Source organism: Larus michahellis, chromosome 12 (genome assembly GCF_964199755.1).
Source record: "Larus michahellis chromosome 12, bLarMic1.1, whole genome shotgun sequence".
In the NCBI taxonomy this organism is placed as follows: Eukaryota; Metazoa; Chordata; class Aves; order Charadriiformes; family Laridae; genus Larus; species Larus michahellis.
Genome location: NC_133907.1, coordinates 3,860,031 through 3,878,681, shown reverse-complemented (window position 1 = coordinate 3,878,681; position 18,651 = coordinate 3,860,031). Strand labels below are relative to the sequence as shown.

The window sequence follows — 18,651 nt, the reverse complement described above, 5'->3', positions numbered from 1 at the left end:
GATTAAAATCTTCCTAGAGGATAAGGCTCAGAAATCCCCATGGCCACCTGAGCCCAGGCAAGTGCCAAATGCAGTAAGGAGCTGAAAGGATGCGAGTGTGCTCCAGCTTTCCTGGAATTTGGCGCCTGTCAAAAAGATTATAGGAGCTTATGGAAAACCCTGTAACAAGGTGGAGAATTAAATGCTCCAGAATAGATTACGCTTCAGAATAAATTAGTATTTACTAAAAGTTTCGGTTTGGTGTAGGTCGGTGTAGGCTGAGGTCATCCATGAAGCCCAGCCCCACACTTCTGCCTAGATGGGTTGGAAGTTGCTTGTACTCAGGATGTTAAGGTGCTTCCACCTGCGTGCAGCGTGTAGCACTGAACTGTGGTGTTTTGCAGGTTCAGTCAATGGAGAAGAAGCTAGACTTCCTGGTGAACATTTACATGCAGCGGATGGGCATCCCACCAACGGAGACGGAGGCTTATTTTGGGTCCAAAGAACCAGACCCAGCCCCTCCCTACCACAGCCCCGAAGACAGCAGGGAGCACATTGACAAGAACGGCTGCATCATCAAGATCATCAGGTCTACCAGCTCCATGGGTCAGAAGAACTTCTCTGCCCCGCCAGCCCCAACCAACACGTGCCCGCCCTCGACGTCATGCCAGCAGCAGGTCTACCAGCGGCAAAGCCATGGCTCCTCGCCCGTCGGAGACCCCGGCTCGCTGGTCCGCATCCCACCTCCGCCCTCCCACGAGCGCTCCTTGTCAGCGTACAGCGGTGGGCACAGGGCGAGCGCAGAGTACCTGAGGAACGAAGACATTACAACCAAACACCACGAGAGTGCCATGAGAGACAGCGACACGTCCATCTCCATCCCCTCGGTAGACCACGAGGAACTGGAGCGCTCTTTCAGCGGCTTTAGCATCTCCCAGTCCAAAGAGAATTTGGACATCCTTAACAACGGTTGCTATGCAGCCGTGGCCAAAATCAGACCCTACATTGCAGAAGGGGAATCAGACACCGATTCTGACCTCTGCACGCCCTGCGGTCCTCCTCCCAGGTCGGCCACGGGCGAGGGACCCTTCAGTGACATGGGCTGGTCGGCCCCCAGGCAGTGAAGCCTTCTCGCAACCACCGAGCCACGACCAAGCGCTGGCAGCTGCCCACTCCAGCTGTCCACGCGTTGAACTTCTCAAGGAGATTGACAGCTAAGGTTTTCCTCCCTCTAGGACATCCTTAGCTGGCGGATACTTTCTTGCAGCTTACTCTGGGGGGTGAATGAGCAGGTCCAAGCCTGCATTTGTGGAAGAGGTCACGGTGGTGAGCGAACTGGAGCCGTGAAGTCCAGATTTCTTTCATACTCTCTTTCTAAGATCATTAGGTGAAATTATGTCATGGTGCAGGGTAGGCAATTTGCATTTCTTGGGAATTTTCAGAAGTGCAGGGCAGGAATAAATCACCCAGCCAGGGCTTTTGGAGTGTTAGGTGGGAATTGCCATGTCATGGCACTGGTAATTACACCTTTAGGTATTTTGGGGTCGCAGAATGAACATGTGTCTGTTTCTGGCTTAGATTTCAGGTCACGTGTCATTACAGGGGGGTTGTTACTTTCTGGTTCTTCATTAACTGTCAGGAAGGTGGAATAATTCCAGTATAATACATGGAAATGTTGCATAGGCCCCTGGAGGAGGGGGATGGTGGCTGGAATACTTGCATGAACAGAAGACATGGCCTCAGAGTGGGACAGGTTGGGATACTGCTCTGAACCAGAATGGTTTGGAAATTATCCCATCTTATGAGACTGGAAAACTAAGAAATACGAGCTTGAGTGTAAGAAGAGAGACAACCCAGAGGGCAGAGAAATGAGACAGAGGAGGAGGATAACAGACTGTGGGGCTGGAATTTTATGTTTTAAACCATGTATTATATGTAATTATCTCTCCTCCCGTTGACAACGGACCTGGAGGTGCTTTGGAAGCATAGGCAAACCAAAGGCAACCCCTCTGGAGGGCTGCCACGGTGTGAAGCCAGTCTCGTGGCCAGCTGCGGTGCTGTGGAGTCACAGCCACACCGGGCCACAGGGAGAGGGGGGGTATGCGAGACACTGTGGTCCCCGCGTTGCTGCGAGTTAAGTGCTGAGCTCCATCCTTTTGAAGCCCTGTTGGTCAGAGCGGGCACTTTTCTTACAGTTTGCATCGTGCCTGAACACTTTTGCACACACTATGCCCCGTGAAAATCTTCCCTTTCTTCTTCTGCCCTGCCAAGAATCTCACACCCATGTTCTTGGGACATCCTTTGGTTTTGTTTGGGTCCCTCAAGCTGAGTTAAGAGGTGCTTCTTCGTTTCTTCATGGTCTTTCAGAAGCCTCTTACCTGTGCTTGCCCGCAAGCTGTGCCAGTCCAAGTCTGCCCCGTTTCGTTGTTGTTAAAGTACTTTCTCTTGGAAGGATCTTTGTGTTGTTACCAGGAACCTCAGCAGCACGTTTAGCTGGGGGAAGGCACGGGAAAAAGTGATGCTCAAAGTTTCTTTTGGGACCAGAACGAAGTCACAAAGTGATCCTTTACATGGATAGGTTGGTGGGGGGGTTTTGCAAGGGGGTGGGTCAGGAAAAGTTGTGTTTGGGATCCATCTCCAGGGCTGGGACACTGTGGCTGGCATTGTGCCTCTGAACCCTCTCATGCATCTCCAGCCCAAATCCCGTGTGTGTTTCTGCTGGGGCTGTGCCTGTGGTTTCAAACCCCATCTCTCCACATTTTCCCTGTGTCGTATCAAGAGCCTGTTAAGGATATTTAGGTGACAATTTCATTTTGGTGTGGCCTTTGAGAGGTTGTACACTGACTTGCTTGAGGTGAAAGGAGAATCACAGCCTTTTTCTCTCCTCCTGGTTGTTTGACCAGAGGCAGCAACCAGGGGAGACCCAGGACTATTTTGGCCTTAGGGAAGGTGTGGGTGCAGTCCGGCAGCTTGCAGGTGGGAAATAAAACCATCCTTTTTGCTAATGCTCAGGACCAACACGCAGGTCTTCACGTGAGATTGAGGGGTGGGGAAAGGCTCTGCACAATTTTTCCTGCCATTTTTCACCGTTCAGGAGGGGAAAACATTTTTCTTAGAGGGAACGTAGGCTTCCAGCCATGCTAGTTCCTTTCTTTCCCATTTGATCCATTTTTTTGTTACCTCCAGCAATTTTTCCCTCTCTGCTTGTGCTCCCAAACTCCTTTTTGGCTCCAGATTTCTTTGTGCAGAGTGACCCCAGGGATGCCCTTGACTTCCATACAGAGAAATCTTTGAATGCAAAATGGCTGCAAATTGTGCAGATTTGCCCCTGGCGTGTTGCAAAATGATGCCTTCTGGTAGGGCAAGAAACGTCAGCAGGTCCCAAATCAGACTTGGTGGCGTGTGTTTTCTGGTGACCACAAGAACGGAAATTGAATCGGGTGAGGCAAAAGTCAACGTTGCTCCAGCCAGCTGCTCACTGCAAATTTTTGCCCAAGTCAGAGATAGCAAAGTTTTATTATCTTATTTGTTTGCAATTACTTTTCAAGGCCTGCTGGAAATTTGGCGCAGAAGGATATGATATAAAGGGTCCGATAACCAGATGAGGATGATGACATGCAGCCCTATTGCAGCACAGGTACATGACTGGGTTTTACTATAGGAGGCAAAGTGAACAGGACTTCAAGGCACAGGCACAATTTTTATGGGATGTAATTTGCATCGTGTCCTGGTGTTGAAGCCCTGTTGGCTCTATTCTGAATGTCCATTTCCTAGTTCTTATTGAAAAATCCCTTTCTCCTGCCCAGACGATGTTACACCCTTGAAAGCAGATACTGCGAGTGTGTCCCAAGGAGACGCAGTTCCGCTGTGTCCTCGTGAGTTTTCCACAGATTGACGTCCGGCAGTCTTTTACGTCCTTTAGGAAGAATTGTGTTTTCCCTCTTCAAGTTACTACACCAGAGTTTATAGAGATCTTCTGATTTGTACCTTTAAAAGGTGTTGGATTTGTCCCGTAATCACCGATTAGAGAAAACTGGTTTTATATACATGCAGCACAGATTGTGTCTTGCTGTTACAAATTTCACAGAGAATTTTATTTGGAAGGTGTAAGAAATATCCCACCTTTATCTGTGGCATCATTCCAAAGGAATTCTGACACATGCCTCCATCCACAACCATGCCATAAATCATCAATTCTCATTCAAACAGGCAAAAAGACCTGGATTTTGGGGTTAACTTGCACCAGAATTAGCTCCAAATAATGCTCCTTATTTCCATGGAATTATTTATGCCTGCGTAAATGATAACAGAGCCTGCTTGTTGCTTATTGACATAAATAATTTCATTCGTGTCCTAAATCACAGTCCAATACTTCTTCACTTACAATCCCTCGATTCCCCCATGCCTGTGTCACACACTCCTGGTGGTGATCTCCCACAAGAAGTCATAATCACTGGATTAAAAGAAAATAAGTGTGTTTTGTTTTGCTAATAAAACAGTCCCGATGATAAAGACCTTTAAATGGAGCATTAGGCAAATTTTGTCCCTCTGCTGAGCCTCTCTTGGTCCGGTCTTTGCTCCCCTGTTCCTCCCAAATCCGGTTCTGCATTTTTTGGAGGACAGAAACAAGTTTTAGCCAATGCCGAGTGTGGACAGAGGAGACCAAGAGGAGCTGAAGGAGATGAGAAAGCCGAATTTCCAGCAGGCCATGCTGAAGTGCTGCGGGGGTGCCTGTGCCCACACGTGGTCGTGTGCACAGAGCCTGGGTTCGAGGTGCCTCTGTGCTGAATGTGAAGCCGTGGCCTTGGACCAGAGCCTGGGATCTGGTCTCCAAGAAACCTTTGGACTTTTTTTTTTTTTTTTTTTTTCCCACAATCTGGGTCTGGGTGCGGAGAGAAATACTGCAAATGGTCCCACCTGCAGGATGGAGCAGTCCCTGAGACTGGGACCTGAAGCCACAGTCAGTTTTTGGGTGCCTCAGGTCCGAGCGGGAGTTCAAGTCGTCAAGGAGTCCACGTCTCCGAACAGGAGATGTGGCTGCAGATGTTGCCATCTCTGTGCAGGCGGCCTTCCATGATGTGACCCCGAGACATAGGAACAGAGCACTAGCCATAAGTCGAATTTCCCAATATTTGGGAAGGGACTTCGGTGTTACTCAAGTGCAGATTTTGTATGTGAATTTCCTTGTTGACTCATTTTCTTATTGATAATTTTTAAAACAAAACTGTCAAGGAACTCACTGAAAACAAACCTCTTGTCCAGCTCAGAAAGCCATTATATTTCTTTAGACAGACTATGTGATAGATCAGGTTTTCTAAAAATGTATTTTATTTCAAATGCTGACTAATAGATCCGAATAAATTCTGTGGGGCCGTTGCTATTTACAGCTAAATAGGTATATTTTTAAATTTTTAATTGATTTTTAAGATTTTAAATTATGTGGATTTTTAGAACAAGTTTGTGTAATCTGCCTGAGAAGCCAGAGCATCACCTCAGATGCAAACGCTCCCCTTCCTAACAGTTACCCAAGAGAGAAGAAAAACACATTTACTTCTATTTTTCTCAAGAGGGAGCTACTGCAAACCTCATTTCCCTTCTATCCGCTATGGTCACGGCGACGTTGTTGCTAAAAACAAAATACAAGTATTAAAAGAGAACCTGAAATTCCTAAGGAGTTTTCCAGGAGTTAGACCCTTAGCAGTGAGTGTTTTATTGGGAATGTTGAAAAGCCCAGGAGCAGGCTAAAGACTTCTCTTTCTCCATCCACGCTCGGGCTGAGCGAGCCCCGAGCCTCCAGCCCTTTCTCTCCGTCACCCCTGTGGTCCCCCGACCCGCGCCCCCCGCCTCCTCTCACCCGCTCTCCGCCGTGGGTCGGCATCTTCTGTTGTCATCCGCTTCCTTTTCGTGAATGAAAAACAAGGAAATCAGATACAAAAGCTCCTTCACCTGCAGTAACGCGGAGGCTGCGATGCGGGGGTCCGTGGCGCGGGGGTGAGGGCAGCAGCCCCCCACCCCGAGCCCCGCGTGGGTCGCTGCTGCTCGGAGCTTTGGAAAAGCAAACTCTTGCTTTTAGCACACAAACACCCCGACTTTTCTGCGCCACGGAGCAAAATCTGCTTAGAGCGCGGGTGTGGGTTCGTTGGTTTTTTTAACAATAACAATAGGGTTGGTTTTTTTTTTTTTTTAATAATAAGGATAATAATAACGCATAGGAATCTTCTTTAGTATATCTTAGTGTTTGATGCCCCAGTGACACAATACTGCTTGCCTTATATTAGTGTCTAGAGGGAGAGGGATTACACACGTTTTGATACAATATTAATCACGCTTATAATTTAGGTAGCAGCAAGGAGCGGCTGCTGCAGGAGGAGCAGCCGGGTCCTTTTTAACGTATGAATGTGCTTTCCGGACTATCTCACGGACTGTACTCTCAATTTTGCCTGCTACTGCATGCAGCCTGAGATGAGTAGACAGCAACGTGCTCCAGCTGTATCTGCACTCCCAGATTGCTGTAGTACCCGACGAGGTGACATTGCCAAAAGCATCATTTTGGGGAGAGGCCGTCCTCCCAGCGACCCATCACGTAGGGTGCTGCGGCGCTTCTGTAGGTAACACTGATATACCAAGTGTCTTTCATGCTGCGGCTGGTCATCGCCCCATCCCTCCCATACAGCATGCACGAACTCCGCTGATACTGCTTGTAAAGTAGGGGGAAGAAAACCACATTTGTACCTGTGGTTCCTTGAAACGTGTACTCGGGGAGGAAAAAATACAAATTGTGTTGGCTGTGTATAAAAACCTCTTTTCCACCCAGATGCCTCTGAGGAAGAGCATCCCAGGTACCCCTTTCTGAGGGTTTGGAGGAGCAGGCAGGACAAGGCAGGCAGTGCCAAGGATGGAGGCCTGGTCTTCGTTTAGGAGATGCCATTTGATCCCACGCGTGTGGGACTTGCCATATGTCTGGTTTAATTCCCGTAGGGTTCTCTCGCCTGCATCCAGCTCTGGCGTGCATGAGCGTTTGTGCCCGCAGGCCGGCACGGGGGGAATGTGACTCCCAAACTTTGGAAACCCCACTTTGGAAATTGCATCCACCCTTGTCTACAGCCCCTGGGGCTCTCGGGACCCTGCAGCTGTGCCACGTCCATTCCTTGCGGAGGCAGCTCTTACTCTCCTTATGGAGAGGCGTGGAGCTACCTTCATATCTCTGTAAATGTTTTGCCAGAGTTCTCCCCGCTGTAACACCAGACTGTCATGAGGCCTTCGGGGTTTGCTCACCTCACTGGTGTTTGCAGTCTCTTGTATCTCTTCACGCCGCTGCCATAACCTAGTTTGACACTGGTCCCGTGTCCTCACCTTCCTTGTCCAGACTATATACAAGTGAAGATGTAATGCCAGAACTCTGCTCTGAGACTTGCTTTTGGCCTGGCCTCACTAGATGCACCAGAGAACCTTCATGTTTTGTTAGCATGACAGTTTTGCTTTTTATTGGCAATTTATTTGCTTCGTCATTGAGCCACTGTGGCCTCAACACATCCCTGGTTTGTTCTGCTGGAGCCTTCCAGCGCAGGGATGGAGTCCAATTTGCCGTGCGGTGCAGCGCCCTGCGAGGGTTTGTCCCCTTGGCTTTGGCTGATTGCAGTGAAACAGGGATGAGGGTTCGGTTCAGGTTTTCTGGTCAAGCTGAACGTCTTACAGACTCTTAACAGCGTTGATGCTTTTGCTCCCTGAAGCAAGAGCTGCTTTCAAAGACCCCAGTCCCCTTCAGCGGTCCACGCGTGTGGCTTTGCATGCCAGGCTCCAGCTCGGTAGTGGGGACAAACGGAAAGCAGCCGGTCCATGCTGTGCTATTTCCAATGCTGCCGGTGAATGTGGGAGCATCTTGCCCTCTCCTAATTCCTGTAAATACAGACGCAGATGAATTGTTCAAGCAGCATCTCTTTGCCTAGTCCTGAGAAACTTGAGCTAACCGCAAAGCTTTCCGAAACTCAGTGCCAAGCTCAGGCTAGATTTCACCTGCAGCTACGCCTATAATTTTAGGGCAGGGTTAATGGTTTCAGGTAGAAGCCATGCCAAAATCTCCAGTTTGGATGGTTCTGGCCCCAAACCAAGGCTGAATGTCATGCTGCTGATGAAGCCTCCCCTGGAATTTCAGCTCCATTTGACACTGACGACTGTGGACCTGGGGAGATGCTCCACATGAGAAAAGGTGGGCACATGCCTTGCAAGCCAAGATGAGAAAATGCCTCCTTATTTTAGCGTGCCATGAGCACCTCCCATTAAAAGTAGAAGCAGCATTTCACGGTGATCCCTTAAACCTGACCAACACAGTGGCCGTGACCCAGTGTTTCACGTATGCAGTGATGCTCGTGAAAGGGGTTAGTTACAGATGTGGATATAGAAGGCTCAGTCCTTTCGCATCTCTGTAGACACCATGTTCAGCCTTGCTGATGACCTGAGAAGTCATCAAAGGAAGTGACAGGTCTTTTCTGTCCTGCCCGGTTATTCCCGCTGCTCCAGCATCTTCCCTGGAGCTGAAGATATCCCGTGCTCCTGTCATCAGGCAGGATGGGGACCCTTCTGTGTTGCTTACTCTTCCCCACCACCCAAACCCAGACCCTAGAATTTCGAGTTTCTTCACTTTTTCTCAAAAAATTCACGCACAGGGTAGAGAACCTGAGACTTTCAGGAACACCAAGGTAAAGGAAGATACAGCTGATAAATGACAGAGATTTTGTTATTTTAAGTCAAAGCAGATTTTAAACATAGTTGCAGTTGCTGCGTGGTATATCAAATGCTTTAGGAGATTCAATAAATTATTCTTATAAATGTTTTATTCTTTTATCGGTAATTCGTATAGGTGGGTGCCACTGTTCTTATACAGCGACGCTCCACACACGAAAACTATATTCCTGTTTCTCCACTATAGACATTGTATTTATGAAATTTATCTTGCTTAGTGTCTCTTTGGCACACTGTCCACATATACCGCACACAGATTGCACATTACATGCCAAACGCTGATAAGTATCACTACCTGTAATACGCGTATGTGCGTCGAACAGACACCACACCGTTACCTGCCTAGTTTGTGACGTGACTCGACATAAGTGGGAAAAGAGAAAAAGGAAGATCCTGTTTCGTTAAGAAATACACTTCGTTTGAATGCTTCTTTAAACAGATTTTACTGGGAAACTAAAATACATGAGATTGCCTCTGTAACGTTACTTAAAAAATACCTGAACAAAACAAACGCACACAGCCCGAGAATACTTCACAACTGCTGTATTTCTATATTTTCTTCATTGCTATTCATCTAAACTGTAAATTCTGTACAGATTGAATGAAGCTCACAGTTTATCTTTGTCATAACCTGCAAGATAAAAGGACAACACAACTTTGGCTGCAAAAGTGTGTGCGTGCTGTTTGCGTACATGCATGTATGTCTTGCTGTACGTGTATGTTTACACAAACACATGCGCGCACGCGCTTCAAACCAGATAAAGCTGCATCTGAGATGCACAGGGGACCAAAACGTTCTTTTTTTTTGGAGGTGGGAGAGTGGGTAAGACCAAAACAAAAGAGTATTTCAATAACGTGTTTCTAATAAAAAGGAAGATTTGCAAAGGGGATTGATGCGCGACTGCCATCCCGAGGAGAAATCCCACCTCCGAAGGCAGCACGGGCCATGCAGCGGAGCGGTGCAGTTGCTTCAGATGATAATTTCTTTGGCTTCCTTTGGAACGAACAAACAAAAGCATATAGCGGCCAGTGCCAATTCCAACTCCAAACCAAAAAGCCCATTCCCGGGACGTGTAGCCAAACCGCTGTCCTGGGCCATCAGAGAGCCAAGGGCGAAGGCTGGACGTGCTGTGACAGGGTGACCTTGATGGCAGCGGTGCCGCCGGTCACCCTGGGTGACACCCAGGTGGGCAGTGCCACGGTCTGCCACAAACCCGGCATCGTCCGGGTATGGGCTAATACCCAGGCAGAGGATCCTGCTGCCCTGTGGGTCCTGCTCGTACCTTTGCCTATGTATTTTAAAAAGCCCCTAGTTAAGAGACATTTAAGAAAAGAGTCATCAAAAGCCCATTTTTGATCTTAGAGTTATGAAAGAAATGACAAATCAATAAATCTGATTTTCCAAGCAGATCAGCCCGCAGATTCCAATTGCCCCTATGCAGAGATTTCGCCAACCTCAACAAATGAATCATCCTCTGGTTTAAAACCCCTCCGGGTTTAATTTTGCCCGTGTTTTCAGATATAAGAGCTATATTGGGTAGAACTTACCCTTCAGTGTTCAATCTAAATAAACAAAGGCATGAAGAGCTAACTTTTCCAGTTAAATACTGCTGGATGCCAATGAAAAAATAGCCATCGGATTTTTACATTGGCCTGGAATTCATCTTTAGGTCCAAAGTTGTCAGCAGTAAGAGCCACTTCGGTCCCAAATAGGTTTCTAAGCAAAGGGTACATCCATTGCTGGAGAATGTTGCCGTTTCCCTGAGATGCCTCGAAGCTCTCACGGTTTATAACAGCATCTGGCTCATTTGGCCTTAACTAGGCTGAAAAACGGTCGATGCCTTTGTGCTGGGGGTGAGCCGAGGGGTGGATTTCGGAGTGGGACAGGCCCTTCTCGCTTGGGGCGAGCGCGGGTGCTGCACCCCCTCGCCTCCCGCCGGAGCAAACCCGGGGCCCAGCTGAGCATGGGAGTTTGGTTGTCCTTTAGAAAGCAAAGGCAGCTGCTGCTTTGCTTCCTTTAATTTGCTCTGTTGCCTTGGCTTTTTTTGCACTTTCGTTTCATCTCCAAAGAATCTCTCATAATGCCTTTGGTACTTATGTACAATTTTAAAACATTTTGTATGTATTGAATGGTACACACTTTCTCTTGTAAAATAGCGATCGGACTTTTTATTTTTCTTTTTTTTTTCCCCCTTTTTTTTTTTTTTTGGTGAACGTGTAATTTCCTCTGTACATTTTCAATCATGACTTTGTGCGATGTACATTTTATAGGGACAGATGCCAAGGGAATGACCTGTAGTTTTCTAAGGGAATAGCTAGAAGCCGAATGTCACAGTCACAGACGGTTTTACATTAGCACCGCGGAAGAGCGACGTAGCCCAGACTTTTACACCGAAGCGTTGAGCATGATGCAGCGTGTACCTTCACGCGAATGACTGTGGCAGCTGCAAAACTGTGTACGTGTGATGCTAAAAACAAGAGCGACGGTTGCAATTGGAAGGGAAACGGAGGAAAATTAAATAATCACAATCATTAATTTAAGCCTCAAAGCATCAGAATGGAAAATTTGCATTCAGTAAAAATACCAGAGATTTAACCTTCATGAGATGAAATACACATTTATTTTTCTTTGCACTTCTGTTCACTTTGTTTGTTTATTTCTGGTGATTTCTTGGTGCTTTGGGGACATGTTTAATGGCTGATGGAGGAGACCGAGATGGTGACCGAGGGCCTGACCCTTCCTGGCATTAAACCTTCACACCTCCCTTTCTTATTTCCAACGCAAGACAATGTTTGTCTTTCTGACATATAAAATCCAAGCTTAGAAATCTCAAGTGCCCTCAGTGTCCCTTAGAGTCCTTTAACAATATTGATTTTCTTAAGGTTGGACATCAGCCGCATCCTGACAGATGAAGGATGGCTATCGAAGCTCTTTGCCCCCCGTGCCAGCTCCTTATCACCGTGCTAAAAATTGAGGCTGGTGTCACCCAATTGGGCTCGGATCCAAGGAATGGCACTGGAAAGGGACCTGTATCTGTCCCACGAGTTATCTTGCTTAGCAGGCCTCTGTCCTAAATTAAGTAAGCGCATGCTGGCTTTTGGAGAGCTCTCTAGGAGCGAAGTGTACGGACTGATGCTGTTTTCTGTAGTGAGGTTGGCTGATGAACCAGCGCTTCCATTTTGCAAGAGAAAAGGAAAAAGTAAAATCCCTCCCTCCACCCTGATTTTTTTTTTTCCCCAGAAAGATGAAGTACGAGAATCGAGATGAACCAGTGCCTGGATTTAAAAAAGCCTGCCAGTCATCTGGACATGGCGGGGGAAGAGGCTTGGCAGAAAAACCGGTTTGCTTCAGGCACAGCAGCCCCCTGGTTGTACCAGATGACTTGGCTCCAAGCCCTCGGCAGCTCCCGTCCTCCCCAAAGCTATTAAAGAAGGCCAGGTGCGAGCGTTTCCCAATGGAGGCAGCACATTAAGGCGTACTTAAATAACATCCTTGTGTTTTATCTCGTTATGTTCCACTCCAGTGAGATAAGCAGGAAAATTCTCGGCTTGCTAAATCATGTTCCCCCATCACCTGAACAGGCCGGTGCGTTGGCGTGTGCTGTGCCCAGACGCTGTCCTGCAGCTTCTCCCACCGCCCGGGCAGGGATGCTGGTGGAGCCAGACGTGGTACCTCCTGTGCTGGAGCGGAGCAGAGCTGCCCAGCAGACCCAGAGTCCTTGCTCGCAGGTTCACCACCCCACCAAGGGAGACCACGCAGGAGGAGGCGTTGCTGTCTCTTGGCAATTGGCCTCCAGTGCCCCGATAGTCTGGTCCAGAGGAAAAATCAGGAGGACCCTTTTCCCTGCAGTGGGAAATGTCCCTTTTTTGCGGAGCAGAAGTAAACGCTGGAGCTTTAGAAGAAATACATATGAATACAAGGCATCCAAATTCCTTAGGATTGCAGTTGCCCTGGCTATCATAGGAAAATATCTACCTGGTCTTCTCACAGCTAAAGCTCCTTAAGGGGAAATTATTTTTATTTAATTTCTCTGGGCAGGGATATTTTACCCTCCATGCTTTTTACCGCATGGTCTATTGGGATGCCAGGCACTGGGTCCTGAGGAGCTGCGATAACACAAGGACATGGCGGTAACCCGGGGATGCTCCCACAGGGGTTTACAGCCCACTGACTCCAACTGGGCAAAAGCAGCTGGTTTAAGGAGTAAAGTAAAAGTTGTGTTCCCGAATGAGCATGGTTATTTGGGATGGCATATGCAGTGACAGGGTATGAGCTTCTGCAGGATGAACACATTGCCCAAAACTCTGCCAAGCTCTCTTCCTAAGCAGAATCCCAACCTGGGTATTTCTGTGCCTCGTTCCCTGACTAATTAAACCATATACTATCCTTGAAAATTAAAGAAACATTTCTTCCTTATTCACCGGAGGGGTAAGCAGGAGTCGTCACAAGAGGAGGGGTCAGGTCGTAAAATCTGAGTCCTACTTTTGGGCACTCAGTTTAAGACACCTGAAGCTTCTCAGTCCAAGGTGAAAAAGACAAAAACCCACAACTCTGGTTTTTGATGCCACCAACACACCTGACTCCAGCATTTGGGTTTCCAGCCCTGGCTGGGCAGAAACCTTTCTTCTTTCCAAAAATGCGCAATAACTCAGTGGCAGAACCGTGAATGAAAGCTCTCCGATCCATTTAATGCTACTCCAGCACTGCTCTGGGGTATCATTTACCCTCATTACGTTCTTGGCAGCTCTCTCCTGTTTCCATCAATAATAACCTAATGGTGGTTTTGGCCATACAGTATCTTTCTGGAAAGAGGAACCTTTTTCAGCAAGGTGGTCGCTCTCTTTTTATATGAGGAAGTTAGTAATACATAGCTAAAGAGAAAGACATAAAATGAAGTGGAAGGAAGAGGAAGAGAGCATGGGACACGCTTTAAAAGGTTATATAATTTGGCACGAATAAAGAACTCGGTGAATAATGGAACATGGGATTTTTCACACAAAACTCATGAGCAAATTTTTCACCTCCTTGCCCTCGAAGGACTGTTAACAGGAGGCAAGTCAGAGACAGAGAGAGGAGAGTTTTGGATACTGCTGCAAAGCCAGCAAGATTACTCTTTAAACTATTAAACTAAAGGAAACAAACAAATGCCCCCGAGCTCCTCTTTCCCCTTTGGCTTTCAGGGATTTCTCAGCTTCAGGTGAGTCAGTCCCAGGTACTCCCCCAGGACCACATTTATGAATTACACATTTCCTGATGATTTATTGAACAAATGTTTTAGCTGCACTGACGCACTTTGTCACTCCAACTTTCTAGTACCCAAAATGAGTAGAAATCCTTGCCGTTTCTTTTTCTCCCTCAGCCACTCGTCAGCACTGATGTCAAGTTTTTGTTGACCTGGCATTCCTTTCATTTTTGTAGCTTTCTGCTCAATTCCTTCTTAATCACAAAAGCGGTGCGTAGGTTTGGGGCCGGTTCTCCTCACCAAGATACAAACGCCATGTCCGTGTCTTTTTGGGTCCTGGTTTCTTCTGTAGAAGACGAATACTAAAATGTGATTTTTATTCTTTGCCTTCTCCTGACTCAGCTGAAGCTTTTCCTGAAATCAGAGCATGAAGGAGCCAGTGAATATAAATCAATTAGGGCAGTTTTAATTAAGTGGTTAAGCCAAACGGCAGCACACACCGAGGCGTGATAGATAGATTAACTGGTGCGCCGTGTAATCCCAGCTCCCTGCTACGCACAAAGAGGGCTTCGCTGGGGCAAACACACGGAGGCACGTTTTCCTTGGGTGGAAAGGGTTTGAAATAGTGAATAAAAAAGTAAAGTCAGACAGAACAGCTTCTGCCCAGTGGTGACGTGACCGAAGGAGGTGATGATCCCTCTGGATCTCCCTCTGCCAGAATCATAGAATCATAGGGTTGGAAGGGACCTCTGGGGATCATCTAGTCCAACCCCCCTGCCCGAGCAGGGTCAAAGATGCATTTGCAGATGCACTTGCAACCGCCTGCAGAGATGCAGGCAGCGTTGCCGCTTCAAGGCTCGTCCCCGAGCAGCGCGCTGCTGCACGTGTGCATGGCGTGTGTCGCATGAACTGTCCCCAGAAGGGGCTCAAAGCTGGAATTTCCCCTCCAGTCCGTCCTGCAGAAAAGTCAGAGCTCCTCTTGGCGAGGCAGGCAGGCTCGCTGGAGGCGTGCAGCCCGCCGCGGAGCCGGACCCTAGATGGCAGAGCGACCACGCTGCCGAAGAACCGCGCCGGGAACCCGCCTGCTGCCGCAGAGCATCACCTTCGTGGGAGCAGACTCACTTGCTCCCTTTTCCACCTGAACTTCTGAGTCTTTCGGAGTCCAGAAAGCCACCTACGTGCTCGGTAATTATAGTTAAGCACCACTTGGACAAACACAGTGGAGTTTCTGGAGGCTCCCAGGGAAGCATCCCTTACGACCAGCCACCTCAGAGCTGTTTTTTTCCTGGGAGAAGCAGGAGATTGCTCCCAGAATTGAGCACACACACAGGCTGTGCCCGCAATCCCAGCTCAGCAGGGCAAAGCGTCTGGATTTCCTTTCTCCTAAATAAGGGAGGAACACAGGCAAAGTCTGGGGTCTTCCCTGGTTTTCGGAGATCTCCCTTAGGATGTCTCACCCTTGCTGTTTGTAGAGTGGAAACAGCATTGTTGGCAAAATCAAAGGGATTCAGTGAGATTGGCTTCCTAAACGGGGCAAAATCTGTATTCTTTAAGGAATTCTGTGGTATTCTGTGAAAAAGGTATTCTGTGAAGTATGCAAAGCTGCCGGCTAGGCAACTACCAAAGACTCAAGTACTCATGTCTCCTGTCCTCTTGCCCTAGGACAAGAAAACTATTTTGGTTTTATTCCATGATTTATTGATAGCATCAAATATATTATTCAAATCTTCCTTCTCATCCGGGGTCTGCAGGCTTTCTCCTTCAGCATGGCAGGGAAGGCTGGGGTAGGGGATTTTCCTGTCTCCACCAGCTGAGTTTCACACCTGGTTTTGCTGTGGGTGCCTCGATGCCCCTGATCATGCTGCAGCTCAGATACCTGTAGGTCCAGCTGCAGGTCCACCAGTGAATTGGGGGATGCACCAGTCCAGGGAGGGGGTACCAGAGCAGGGACTCAGGTCTGGGGTATGCTCAGGTCTGTCCTGATTTTCATTCTTACATAAAATAACAAATTTTTCTAGTGTCAGGAAAGAAAAGACGAGGTCTTTATTAGTCGTCTGTTTCTCAGTTGAAGGATGAAGAGCTCCTGGCATGAGTCAGGGGTGGTGTGAGCACCACCTGCACATCAGGTCTTCTCCTGCTCCGGCCCGTTCGTCTGCTGGTGGCACATGGCAAAGCCGAGTGTCTGCAGAGGTCTCAGTTGGTGTGTGAATCCCTCGGGAGCAGCAGACCCGGACGCGCACATGTCTGTCGCTGCCACCGCATCCCCACCGCCCATCGCTGCACTGAAATGTCAGATGTCCCATTTGCACGGGTCCTCGCTTGGGCTCGAGTGGGGAGGTTCGAGGAAAGGAATTAAAGGAAAAAATCTGGGTTTTCTGTCCTGAAAATAAGGGAGCAATAAAGGAGAGGTGAAGCAGGATGGTCCCAGTTCCTCCTGTCCAACATATGGTGCCTCTTTAAATGCATGGACCCCTTTGACCCTGCAAGGGCAGCTCAGCCACAGCCCTGCTGGTATTTCCCTGGTAAAATAAGCACTTTTTAAATTCCTTTTAAAGGACAGCGTCCGACCAGGACAGCGTTGGCATGCCAGGCTGTGCATCCGTGACCCTCTCCCCAGCAGAGGGTGCAGGAGCTTTATTTCCAGAGTCGATACTGCATTATTTGGTTAATTTGAGATATTTATTAGTGCGGTGGTACTAATTGGGTCCTGCCTTCTCTCGCTTGCATTTTCTCCTGCGGATTATGGGGGTTGTGCTCATCTCTGTATCCAAAGACCTGGGACACTGTCCTGCGAAAAAGGGGTCAAGGTCCCACAAGTTGTATTTCAGAGGGAGGAGAATGTGCACTGTTTGTCCCCAGCTTGCATTATGGCTTGCTTTCCTGTGTTGAGCAGTGCTATTTAGCTAATGGACGTACAGCTCTTTGAAGACATATGGCACTTTGTAAAGCCTTAGTATGATTACTCTGCATTAGTCATAAAAGGCAATGGTGCAATTCAATCTTCCACTACAGGGTGGATGCCTTGGGGACCAGCTGGGGAGCTGATTTACTTCATCTCTTCCTAATGGAGAGAGGTTTGGGATGCTGAAGCTCATCTTTGGAGGAGATGCTATGTGATGGATATCGATAGGGTATTTGATACAGAAATGGGATGGCTGAGAGAAGAATAGGGGTGGCTTTTTTTCAAATCAAATTTCTGCAGGTTGCTAGGGCACAAAGTGTGCAAGGTGGCTTTATCCAAAATGCCAGAGAAACTGTTTTAATGGGTTGGAGTTTTTGCAAAGGCGGGACTAAAAACCACGGGTTCTGCAGAAATATGAGCTCTTCAGCCATCCCATTTCCCCCTGGAATCTCAGGCTGCCGCCTCCTATGGCAGACCAGCCTGTGCACTCGCACCCAGGCACAGGGACAGCACGGGGACGTGGGGAAGGTCCTGCTGCTGCTCAGCAGCCGAGGCTTTTCTTGGAGAAGGAGGGGGAAAAAGCCCAACGCTGGATCGCTAACACAAAGTTCAGCAGCATTCGGGAATTTTATCTGCCGCATTGTGAGGGGGTTTCAAGAGTAAATCTTAAATAGGCTCTTCACCACATTGGCTGCAAAAGGGGAAATTTGATCAAACTGGCTGAATCTCAAAACTCCACCTCAACCATACTGGGTAAATGGTGAGGGGGAGAGGGAAAAAAAACAAAAAAACAAAAAAACAAAACCAAACACCAAGAACCCTTCCTATTCCTTTCATTTCCAAGATTTCCAATAACCAGAAACCGCCTGTTCCAGCTGGTGGCATGAAAGCTCAGTCCTTTTCCATGCAAAGAGAAAATTCCTCTGAAATGTAGGGGAATGGATGTGCCAGAGGTGCCGAGCTGTATTTGCCGCTCACCCTCTTGCTGTGCTGGGCAGAAATGAGAGACACTGAAAGGAAGGAGGTGGCTGAAGAATGAAAGAGAAGCCAACCTTGGCCTGTGACAATAAATCCTGCTCCTTAATACAACACTGCTGGGAAGCATCGTGTTCTTGCCCTGCTTCCAAGCAGATAAGGTTTGCTTCCCAAAGTCCGTTTTCTCCTTCAATCTTCACAGATATTGATCTGTATAAAAATGGATTTTAGAAGAAGGAGGGGAGAAAACAGCCCCATGACCTTCACATTTTTTTAACAGTCGGAGTCACTTGAAAAATATCTTGATTATAGCCTGGCAATTTTCTCCAGCCGCTCCGCAGCAGAAAGGCAGGGCAGCTGATGTGGGCAGGAGGCAACACAAGCAGCAGAACTTGCCTCTGTAATGTGAAGAAAGACTTGTTCCAGAGGATATACAGTGATTTCTTTGTCCTATTCAGCCCTTTGGACAAAGAGTTGAGGTCACTGGTTTTGCCTGAAGGTGGTTCTCAGTTGTCTGCTGGCCAATGGGTGCACCTCCATTGGAGCTGCTCGCATTTATAAGAGCTGATGAGGTCCCTCATTACCCCTGCCCAGATCCGTTCCTCTAATCCACATCATGTGGGGTGCCCAGCATCCTTCTCAGGAGCCACACAGCTGGGCTTTGCCCAGGGACACTCTCCAATGCCACGTGTGGCTTTTGGATAGCAACGAAGATGCTCCCAAGCATCTCTCACATCCCACTAAGCAAACCAGGTACATCCTTAGTAAACAGCAATACATGAAGGGCATCACAAGACACACGCATGGACTGGTGATCTAGTGACCATGACTGAGCATAACCACAGTTTGTGGGCTCCTATGGTGAAGGCATCT

General features: G+C 48.0%; 1 protein-coding gene across 14 annotated transcripts in view; it reads left to right on the top strand.

The window, feature by feature from the left end:
• KCNQ2 (potassium voltage-gated channel subfamily Q member 2) overlaps positions 1–11,352 on the top strand; it is a 78,100-nt gene extending 66,748 nt beyond the window's left edge. For all 14 annotated transcript variants that reach the window (XM_074604701.1, XM_074604698.1, XM_074604691.1 and 11 more), the window contains one exon: positions 384–11,352. In XM_074604701.1, the coding sequence (XP_074460802.1) occupies positions 384–1,103 (720 nt within the window). In that variant the 3' untranslated portion in view covers positions 1,104–11,352. The remainder of the gene's footprint in view (positions 1–383) is intronic.
• Positions 11,353–18,651: the final 7,299 nt, after the last annotated feature.